The 12,182-nt window shown below is 40.8% G+C and overlaps 1 protein-coding gene across 1 annotated transcript in view; it reads right to left on the bottom strand.

The window, feature by feature from the left end:
• asap1a (ArfGAP with SH3 domain, ankyrin repeat and PH domain 1a) overlaps positions 1 to 1,198 on the bottom strand; it is a 190,958-nt gene extending 189,760 nt beyond the window's left edge. The window contains 1 exon segment of the mRNA XM_045693788.1: positions 534 to 1,198. Coding sequence (XP_045549744.1) covers positions 534 to 659 — 126 coding nt within the window. The 5' untranslated portion in view covers positions 660 to 1,198.
• Between the last annotated feature and the right edge of the window lie 10,984 nt (positions 1,199 to 12,182).

Here is a 12,182-nt window from a genome sequence, read left to right as displayed (position 1 = left end):
GGATTCAAACCAGCAACCTTTCGGTTTCTGGCCAACCCTCTTAACTACCTGCCGCCTGTAAAAGGAGGCCGGGTATGGCCAAAATGTAATAAAAATGGCAACTTCGATCAATTATTTCTTAATTATGCTTTAAGATACAGATGTCAACAGTCTTCCTCCACGTTGTTTTATTTAATTTCGTGAAAATCCCTCCAATCATGTTTTTTTTCTGTCCTGGTTTCGTATGGAATAACTACTACCATCCTATATTAAAATAGACCTACCAGAACAATGGACTTATCTGACCATTCATTCTTCCGCATGCCAACACTCATCCCTGCGGGAAATGCATGGCCCCTATTGCACAACGTGAACGCATTGTAGCCTAGTATAGCCTGCCCTACAGGTAGAGCAGAATGAATGCTGTGTTGAAGCAGTTCGAGAGAGAGTTGGGGACGATTTATTCACTTTCAAGAGCCGACCATGGATAAATGGGCAATTGCATGACATTAACGTAACTCATTGCCAATTATGGTTTTTCTGGACGGCCTTACCTCCTCCAGAACATTGACGGTGTTCTTACAGCTCTGCAACCGGGTGGTGAAACTGGAAGTCGTGGGGGAATTGTAGTCCTCGGTGGTCTCCGAGAGGAACTCGGATACCGATATCTGGTCTGGCATCCTTTACCACGGAAAAAGATGAGTGGAAGATCAAAAAACCAACACCACGAATTAGAGATTGAAATAGGAATTGTAGGCTACGGAATCAACCTTTGTTTAATAACACACGATGAGAGATAACAAATTAAAAAACCTTCTCCGTTGGATATGGTGAAATGTCCTGCCCTATAGTCCTCTCCACACTATTTCCAACCTTTCCCTCTATCCAAGCTTTAATTACACCCTTTCAGCTGTAAAACCCCGATTCAGTTGTGTCCCCGAATCCTCCAAAACAAATGGTATGCACGGGCGACAGATGTCCTCATTGCCAAATGTGGTGATAGGATTTTTCAAGAACAAGCTTTTGGGCACCGAGAGACAATTCAGTTAATGCAATTATTGTAGAGGCTCTGGCAGCCGCTTATCTTTTCCCCTTGGTTTTTTCTCTCGCCCTAACCGACCGTATCTGCTATCTGTCATTAGCGGACGCACGCCATGTCCCTCCCCGCGTTAGCAACGAAAATAAACAAGGAGAGCTTTGCGCATGCCTCCGCCCTGTGAAGAGAAACAGAAGTGTGAGGGAAATCATTCACATAATGATTTCAGCGTGTATAATACATTTGTAAGTGTGTCACTGATGAATTGTGAACATGAAATAATACTCTGTAGTTGTAAACACATATACTCAAACGTGTAACTGATGAGTTGTGAACATGAAAAAAACGAATTTGCGCAACAATTGCCTCACATGTCAATTTCACGCGCTCAGACTTTTAGCTGTACTTTTGCGCCCTACAATGACAAAAATATTGGTAGATGTGCAAACAGCCATTTGCAAGTAAGGCGAGAGAGAGCATGAGCTCTGGGAGGTGGGACCTGTTTCTTCTTCTATGAGGTTTAGTGACTGGCATCAAATAAATGTTGCATTACCGCCACCAACTAGACTGGAGTATAACTCCCTTATACTTTGCTTAAAACGAATCCACAAATACTCTACAATAACCCATAGACTCATTTAAAACCCACCTACCTACTAAGCCAGTGACTCAGCCCCTGTAATAGGGTTAGAGGCAGAGAATCCCAGTGGAGAGAGGGGAACCGGCCAGGCAGAGACAGCAAGGGTGGTTCATTGCTCCAGTGCCATTCCGTTCACCTTCACACTCCTGGGCCAGACTACACTCAATCATAGGACCTACTGAAGAGATGAGTCTTCAATAAAGACTTAAAGGTTGAGACCGAGTCTGCGTCTCTCACATGGGTAGGCAGACCATTCCATAAAAATGGAGCTCTATAGGAGAAAGCCCTGCCTCCAGCTGTTTGCTTAGAAATTCTAGGGACAATTAGGAGGCCTGGGTCTTGTGACCGTAGCGTACGTGTTGGTATGTACGGCAGGACCAAATCGGAAAGATAGGTAGGAGCAAGCCCATGTAATGCTTTGTAGGTTAGAAGTTAAACCTTGAAATCAGCCCTAGCCTTAACAGGAAGCCAGTGTAGAGAGGCTAGCACTGGAGTAATATGACCAAATTTTTTGGTTCTAGTCAAGATTCTAGCAGCCGTATTTGGCACTAACTGAAGTTTATTTAGTGCTTTATCCGGGTAGCCGGAAAGTAGAGCATTGCAGTAGTCTAACCTAGAAGTGACAAAAGCATGGATACATTTTTCAGCATAATTTTTGGACAGAACATTTCTGATTTTTGCAATGTTACATAGATGGAAAAAAGCTGTCCTTGAAACAGTCTTGATATGTTCGTCAAAAGAGAGATCAGGGTCCAGAGTAACGTCAAGGTCCTTCACAGTTTTATTTGAGACGACTGTACGACCATCAATATTAATTGTCAGATTCAACAGAAGATCTCTTTGTTTCTTGGGACAAGCATCTCTGTTTTGTCCAAGTTTAAAAGTAGAACATTTGCAGCCATCCACTTCTTTATGTCTGAAACACAGGCTTCCAGCGAGGGCAATTTTGGGCCTTCACCGTGTTCACATGCGTATTTCTGGATATTTTTGTTGTTATTCTGTCTCTCACTGTTCAAATAAACCTACCATTAAAATTATAGACTGATCCTTTCTTTATCAGTGGGCAAACGTACAAAATCAACAGGGGATCCCCCACTGTACACTTTAGCCAAATGCATTTAAACTAAGTTTTTCACAATTCCTGACATTTAATCCTAGTAAAAAGTCCCTCTTTTAGGTCAGTTAGGATCACCACTTTATTTTAAGAATGTGAAATGTCAGAATAATAGTAAAGAAAATTATTTACTTCAGCTTTTATTTCTTTAATCACATTCCCAGTGGGACAGAAGTTTACATACACTCAATTAGTATTTGGTAGCATTGCCTTTTCGGGTAGCCTTCCACAAGCTTCCCACAATAAGTTGGGTGAATTTTGGCCCATTCCTCCTGACAGAGCTGGTGTAACTGAGTCAGGTTTGTAGGCCTCCTTGCTCGAACACGCTTTTTCAGTTCTGCCCACACATTTTCTATAGGATTGAGGTCAGGGCTTTGTGATGGCCACTCCAATACCTTGACATTGTTGTCCTTAAGCCATTTTACCACAAATTTGGAAGTATGCTTGGGGTCATTGTCCATTTGGAAGACCCATTCGCGACCAAGTTTTAATTTCCTGACTGGTGTCTTGAGATGTTGCTTCATTATATCCACATAATTTTCCTACCTCATTATGCCATCTATTTTGTGAAGTGCACCAGTCCCTCCTGCAGCAAAGCACCCCCACAACATGATGCTGCCACCCCCGTGCTTCACGGTTGGGATGGTGTTCTTCGGCTTGCAAGCCTGCCCCTTTTTCCTTCAAACATGATGATGGTCATTATGGCCAAACAGTTTCATCAGACCAGTGGACATTTCTCCAAAAAGTATGATCTTTGTCCCCATGTGCAGTTGCAAACCGTAGTCTGGCTTTTTTATGGCGGTTTTGGAGCAGTGGCTTCTTCCTTGCTGAGCGGCCTTTCAGGTTATTTCCATATAGGACTCGTTTTACTGTGAATATAGATACTTTTGTACCTGTTTCCTCCAGCATCTTCACAAGGTCCTTTGCTGTTGTTCTGGGATTGATTTGCACTTTTCACACCAAAGTACGTTAATCTCTAGGAGACAGAACGCGTCTCCTTCCTGATTGTTATGACGGCTGCGTGGTCCCATTGTCACGTCCTGACCAGTTTAGCTATTATTTGTATTGTATTTTGGTCAGGACGTGGCAGAGGGTATTTGTTTTGGTTGGTTCGGGGTGGTTGGTTGTGTTTAGGGTCTGTGATTTGTTAGTTCTGGGTGTTGGGTATGTTCTAGGTTGTATTTTCTACGTTCTGTCTAGTTTAGTATTTCTATGTTTAGGTTTGGGTGTGGACTCTCAATTGGAGGCAGGTGTTTCTATTTTCCTCTGATTGAGAGTCCTATATATAGGTATGTGTTTGGGGTTGTTAATGGTGGGTAGTTGTATTTCGCACTGCTGTTATTATTGTAGACTGTGAAACTGTCGTTCTTTGTTTTCTTCAGTTGGGACCAGACAGGACTGTTTGATGTCGTTGCTATCAAGTGTTTTGTTTGTAGTGGTTCATTTTTATTAAATGTCAAGATGAACACACAACCTCCGCTGCATCTTGGTTTTCTTGCGACGACGTCCGTTACACCCATGGTGTTTATACTTGCATACTATTGTTTGTACAGATGAACGTGGTACCTTCAGGCGTTTGGAAATTGTTCCCAAGAATGAACCAGACTTGTGGAGGTCTACAATTTATTTTCTGAGGTCTTGGCTGATTTCTTTTGATTTTCCCATGATGTCAAGCAAAGAGGCACTGAGTTTGAAGGTAGGCCTTGGTACAGGTACACCTCCAATTGACTCAAATTATGTCAATTAGCCTAACAGAAGCTTCTAAAGCCGTGACATAATTTTCTGGAATTTTCCAAGCTGTTTAAAGGCACAGTCAACTTAGTGTATGTAAACTTCTGACCCACTGGAATTGTGATACTGTGAATTATAAGTGAAATAATCTGTCTGTAAACAATTGTTGGAAAAATTACTTGTGTCATGCACAAAGTAGATGTCCTAATCGACTTGCCAAAACTATAGTTTGTTAACAAGAAATTTGTGGAGTGGTTGAAACACTTAGGTTGGAGTCATTAAAACTAGTTTATGTAAACTTCCGACTTCAAGTACAGGTCTCCTCCTTACTGCACTTCTCCTGACATTCATCTCATTCTTGCTTTCTCAAGGGATGCCATTCCCTGCTCCAGCCTTCCACCACCTGTTTCTTCTAACCAATTCGATAATTTTTCATAGATCAGCATACTCTACACTGGTTGGTTGGTGACAACTCACATGGGTGGTGTTGTCTGGTTCAACCACCGGTCAATCCAGCCTGGTCTCAGAGTAGACAAAGCATAGAAATGTAAATCCAGGATACTTTAATTAGTATGATATGTTACGTTTGTTATGGTTACATAAGACAGAGGGTTACTTATTAAAGGGGTGGATGGGTGGCCGTATAACGATAACGTCTAGCAACCCAAAGGTTGCAAGTTCGAATCTCATCACGGACAACTTTAGCATTTTAGCTAATTAGCAACTTTTAAACCACTTTCTACTTTTTAGTTTCTTTACAACTACTTAGCACGTTACCTAACCCTTCACCTAACCCTACCCTTAACCATCTTAGCTCAACCTAACCCTAATCTTAACCCTTTAACCTAACTCCTAAACTTAACCCTAGCCCCTAGCCTAGATAACGTTAGCCCGCTAGATAACTTTAGCCACCTAGCTAGAATTCGTAAGATGTCTTACATTACATTCGTAAGATGTCTAACATATGTTATGAATTACAATTCCTATTATATCATATGAAATTGCAAATAAGAATTTGTTCTTAACTGACTTGCCTAGTTAAATATAGGTTAAAATACATTTTTTTTTAAAGAAATTAAATGTAATACTAATGCAAAATGTAACATGACATAGTAAATGAAGGCTCTCAGATTTATGTACAGAATAATACAAAATGCTCTGAGACCAGTTTGGTCAATCATGACATGCATTATGAGTTTACCACTGAGACTGATCATGCAATGTCTACCAATGAATCCCAGCTATAAGCAGTCATGGCGGGTAAGTTTAAATCTTTATTTTATGGCTAGGTAGCAAGCTGTTTTTCTTTGTAATATGTTTTTAGAAGCTATTATCCAAGTCATTGTTATTAAAGTTGCAATATGCAGAAATCCTTCCATTTCCTGGTTGATAAAATTCAAATAGTTTAGATGGTACAATGTGACGATCCTTGTACCTATGAAATACCGCTATGAAATATCTTTTCAATAACCAAAAATATTGTGTTTGTCGTCGTAGAAAGGGACCAATGCGCAGCAGGTTTCGTGCTCAACATATTTATTTATAAAATAATGCGAACACCACGGAAGAAAACAAACAAACTAGCGACATGAAACAGTGAAGGCAGGCTCAACAAAAAGCAGTGCTCTCAAACAACTACCCACGAAAAACAAACACACCCTACTATATAGGACTCCCAATCAAAGGCAACTTAACACACCTGCCTTCAATTGAGAGTCCAACCCCAATTAACTAGACATAGAAACACAGACATAGACCAGTGACAAACCCCATAATACATACATCAACTACCCTCTGCCACATCCTGACCAAACTACAATAACCAAATATACTCTATACTGGTCAGGACGTGACAATATTTCAGCTGTTTGAAGCTGGTGTACAAAACCGAAAGTAAAAGACCCAACAACAACTTAAGAATGGGAAGCATAGAAATAGCACACATAGAACATATCTACCGCATGTTAGACTTGCTTTCAATTAGAATGACAGATCTATAATGCACATTTCTTTTGGAATTTGGATTGCCCAAAAAGTTACCAATTGCAGCTTTAAGAGTTTGTAACTGACTTTGTAGTCTGATACTAGCTACCAAAATCGATTATGTAAAGTTATTTTCCAATCTATTTTTAAGCTAGCTATTTAGCTAACATTAGCTTGACTCTGTATGGAGCCATAGCTAGCTAGCCAGCATTATCATTAGAAAAGACCTAGCAACTGACATAAATCGCATGATTTATTGATCAACTAGTTAGGAACAGAATGCAGTTTACTGGGGAGGGGTGGTCCAAAATAGGGGAGGTTTGTCAAACTTTAATTTTATTTGGGGAGGGTTATATGTTTATTTATTGGGCACAGGGGAGGGCAGCGAGTTTTTTTCCCAGGTTTACATTTGCTCTTTGGCAGGTTTTACTACATCATTTCTTCCATCCTAGCCAATTTCCTCATCTGCTTGGATGTGCCTCCACTATATCAAGGGGTTTTGGTACTTCCTTTACCGAAAAAACAGGCTTCTGGCATACAGTTGTGGCAAACCTTTGGCCAATTTGCCACAAACTGATATTTTCACATGCAAATTAGTTTTGTGGCAAACTGTTGCAGTAAATTTGTGGTAACTTTTGAACTTCTGGCAAACAATTCTGGGAAACTTGTGGCGAACATTCTGTTTGCTGCAAACTCAGTGTGAATATGCAAATTGGATTGAAACAACATTGAAATGTATCTATACTGAACCAAAATAAATAAATGCAACAGTCAAATATTTTACTGAGTTACAGTTCATATGAGAATCAGTCAATTGAAATAAATTCATTAGGCATTATTCTATGGATTTCACATGACTGTGAATACAGATATCTGTGAGCAACAGATGCATATCTTAAAAAAAATAGGCCCCACAATGGGCAACAGGATCTCATCATGGTATATTTGTGCATTCAAATGACCATCTGGGCTTTCGTGTCCCTCCCCCTATGCGGAATCTAGCAGGATCCCAGGACACACAGCAGCGCTCACAGCAATTTAGCCCAACAGCCGCAGGATCCAAAATAAAAGTATGTAAAAACAGTCAGCTTTAAAACCAAGGTCTTAGTTCAGGTTTCGGCATTCAACAACAACAAACAGTAACTCTAAACTCTTTGAAATTGCATGTTGTGTGTATATTTTTGTGCAGAGCCACAGCCCTGCGTGTGGCTCTGCACAACCTAGCTCTGCCCTCTCCGGTCCTAGTCTTCCCCTGCACAACCCAGCTCTGCCCTCTCCGGTCCTGCGTCTTCCCCTGCACAACCCAGCTCTGCCCTCTCCGGTCCTGCGTCTTCCCCTGCACAACCCAGCTCTGCCCTCTCCGGTCCTGCGTCTTCCCCTGCACAACCCAGCTCTGCCCTCTCCGGTCCTGCGTCTTCCCCTGCACAACCCAGCTCTGCCCTCTCCGGTCCTGCGTCTTCCCCTGCACAACCCAGCTCTGCCCTCTCCGGTCCTGCGTCTTCCCCTGCACAACCCAGCTCTGCCCTCTCCGGTCCTGCGTCTTCCCCTGCACAACCCAGCTCTGCCCTCTCCGGTCCTGCGTCTTCCCCTGCACAACCCAGCTCTGCCCTCTCCGGTCCTGCGTCTTCCCCTGCACAACCCAGCTCTGCCCTCTCCGGTCCTGCGTCTTCCCCTGCACAACCCAGCTCTGCCCTCTCCGGTCCTGCGTCTGCCCCCCCCCTTCTCTCTTGTTCCTGTGACTGATTCAGATCAGGGAATGGGCTTTAAAGGGACATTCATCTATTTTCAAACATTAATGTGTATTATATTTGCATATTGTATTTGATGGAAATTATACCTTTTTTTTTTTTTTTTTTACTCTGTTTACATGTTAAACTCCTTCCAGGGACAGGGGTGTTTGTTGACAAGCTGACCTGGGCCTATACTGTAAATGCAGGTTTGGATAGGTTACTTTCTAAATGTAATCTGTTACAGTAACTACATGTCCAAAATTGTAATCAGTAATGTAACTTTTGGATTACCCAAACTCAGTAATGTAATCTGATTACATTCAGTTACTTTTAAGATACTTTCCCATTAAGAGGCATTACAAGGCGTTACCAATTGAACGACATCTATTGCAGGATAAATCAATGTTAAAGTTTACATAGCTGGCCATATATGGATTTTAACTTTATGGGTTGGTTATGTAGGCTTCTTCTAACCCATCGCTTTCTACTACATATAATGATACAATTATACCCCTTGATCTTCAAGAATAGGCCTTGGAAATATGGAAGTATAGATTAGCCAAATTGTTTTACCTGAGCATAACCCCAAAATGAAATACTTATTAGCCAGCCCTACTGTTTATGATTTTGTTGTCATTGATGACTGTTTGGGCCTAATGATTCTAGTTGAAAAATAAATGCTGTGTTCATGGAATGGCATGCTTTAAGCACTACTGAAAGGTGCCATTTACATGTGAAAAATGAATGCCTTATGCAAAATTTGCTATAGGCCTATTGTTTACATTTTTGTTGGTGACACTTTATCTTGCTGTTCAAAGGGCAAATCCACAGATGAAACAAACAAAACGCCCCACCTCTGTTTTGGTAAAAAGATGAGGGATGGGCCTGGAGAAATGTAACCACTCTCAGATTAATAGACAGCTATGGATGCAAGGACTGACAATCCATGATATCAAAATTATTGTTTTAACCATGTTATGAGGCTATACAGTGTTTGTTTACATTTACAAACATTGGAGAAAATCAAGCTTATAATTTGGGTTCTCATGGAATGTGACAGTTGAACTAAGCTCATGAGTTATATTCTTCAAGAATCAATTGATATATATGCAGTACCAGTCAAAAGTTTGGACACACCTACTCATTCAAGTGTTTTTCTTTATTTTTACTATTGTCTACATTGCACAATAATAGTGAACACATCAAAACTATGAAATAACACATATGGAATCATGTAGTAACCAAAAAAGTGTTAAACAAATCAAAAGATGTATCAGATTCTTCAAAGTAGCCACCCTTCACCTTGATGACAGCTTTGCACACTCTGAGGACATACAAAGGGGTGACACCATTTCCCCCCCCCCACCACACACACAGGTGAATAAGCCTGATGTGGAGGTCTTGGAGCTTTTTGTGTGTATGGAGCGTTTCTGGGATATTTTATTTCAGCTCATGAAACATGGGACTTGACATGCGTTTATATTTTTTACATTTACATTTTTACATTTTAGTCATTTAGCAGACGCTCTTATCCAGAGCGACTTACAGTAGTGAATGCATACATTTCATACAATTTCATACATTTATTTTCTGTGCTGGCCCCCCGTGGGAATCGAACCCACAACCCTGGTGTTGCAAACACCATGCTCTACCAACTGAGCTACAGGGAAGGCATACTTGTTCAGCATACTTGTCATTTGGTTGAGACTAACATTTGTGTATTTTGGTGTGTAGTTGGTTGGCTTTTTAAGTTAGCTGAGATCTCTGCTCAAGTTGGCTAACATTATCTAGCTTGCTAATAATGTTTTGAGGAGAGAGGCTAGCTCCCTGTAGAATCAGGGCAAGAGGGGATGGGGAAGATTATTATATGTGCAGTTGCTCAGACTTGATTAGCTAGCTAGCTAGCTAGATGGCAATGTCAAACCAATGCAATAATATACTTTTTATTGGATTACTGGGTTAGCTGCTTTTCCTTCAAATGTCTTCCTGTTATAGCTAGGTAGTTGTTGTTCTAGCGCAATGTTCGTTAAAGCTGCAATATGTAACATTTTGGGCGACCCGACCAATTGATAGAAAAGTTAGTTATAGATCTGTCATTCTCATTGAAAGCAAGTCTAAGAAGCGGTCGATCTGTTCTATATGCTCGATTTCTATGCTTCCCATTAAGTTTTGTTTTTGCGTCTTTTACTTTAGGTTTTTCAAGCAGCTTAAAATACAATATTTTGGAAATTGAAAATATTTCAGTTAAGACGGTTTAGAGAAGAAGCGGTCAGTCTGTCATGAGACACAATCCTGTCTCAGAGCTCTACGGACATGAGACAGATGGCAATGGAGTACAAATGGATTATAATATGGAATGTAACACAGATACAGATAATGTGCAAGTTTTAAATTCATATTACTACACATAGCTAGATCTATCCATGCTTCTCCTGAAAATGTCTACCTGAAATTATAGTTAGCTAGCTGATGTTCTAGCTAGCTCACCCAAAGCAGGCTTTTCTCCTCCTCGCTGGTCTGCATGACTACATGATCATGATGTTGTGGCCCTGATAGAGAGTACATTTGCTTAGTTCCCTTGCCTACAATTCTTGGCAAGCCTATCGACAAGTACATTTGTTGGTTGATTGTATTCCCAGTTGAATTCAATGAGCACCGCATTGCAAAATCATTATTTCTGTTTCCTGCAATACTGTACCTTACCCAATTGTAAAGTCACATTAAGTATTAAAACTTGAACTGCCCTTGCCTGTTAAATCCAATTTGAATGTTACCCATGGAAAATATACAGAGCTTTGACATTTAAAAAAAAAAACATCATTCATGGATCACTCAGCAGATCCATGAACATTCCTTCTTCTCCACGACATTCATTCCTTCCTGACCAGTCTCTTCATAAGTCGACCTGTTTGTCTACGACATTCACTGCTTCCTGACCGGTCTCTTCATGGCAGTCTACCTGTTTGTCTACAACAGTGGTTCCCAAACTTTTTATAGTCCCGTACCCCTTCAAACATTAAACCTCCAGCTGCGTACCCCCTGTATTACCAGGGTCAACGCACTCTCAAATGTTGTTTTTTGCCATCATTGTAAGCCTGCCACACACACTATACGATACATCTATTAAACATAAAAATGTGTGAGTTTTTGTCACAACCCAGCTCGTGGGAAGTGATAATGAGCTCTTCTCCTTTACCAGGGCACAAATAATAATAGAATAATAATAATTTTGCTCTTTATTTAGCCATCTTACATATAAAACCGTATATGTTCATCGAAAAGTGTGACTCACCACAGGTTAATGAGAAGGGTGTGCTTGAAAGGATGCACATAACTCTGCAATGTTGGGTTGTATTGGAGAGAGTCTCAGTCTTAAATAATTTTTCACACACAGTCTGTGCATGTATTTAGTTGTCACGCTAGTGAGGGCAGAGAATCCACTCTCACATAGGTACGTGGTTGCAAAGGGCATCAGTGTCTTAACAGCGCGATTTGCCAAGGCAGGATACTCTGAGCGCAGCCCAATCCAGAAATCTGAAATTAAATTTTCACAGCACCGCTTCTTGCAATTTCAATGAGGCTCTCTTGTTCAGATATCAGTAAGTGGACTGGAGGCAGGGCATGAAAATAGTAATGAATCCAGTTGTTTGTGTCATCCGTTTTGGGAAAGTACCTGCGTAATTGCGCACTCAGGTTCTTCACTATATCACATTTGACATTGTCCGTAAGCTTGAGTTCATTTGCACACAAAAAATCATACAATGATGGAAAGACCTGTGTGTTGTCCTTGTTAATGCAGACAGAGAAGAGCTACAACTTCGTAATCATAGCTTAAATTTTGTCCTGCACATTGAATTTAGTTGTGGAGAGTTCCTGTAATCCTAGATTCAAATCATTCAGGTGAGAAAAAACATCACCCAGATAGGCCAGTCATGTGAGAAACACACAATCATTCGAGATTCAGGAGTA

This window comes from Salmo salar, chromosome ssa14 (genome assembly GCF_905237065.1).
Source record: "Salmo salar chromosome ssa14, Ssal_v3.1, whole genome shotgun sequence".
NCBI lineage: Eukaryota > Metazoa > Chordata > Actinopteri > Salmoniformes > Salmonidae > Salmo > Salmo salar.
This window is presented reverse-complemented; position numbering and strand designations above follow the sequence as displayed.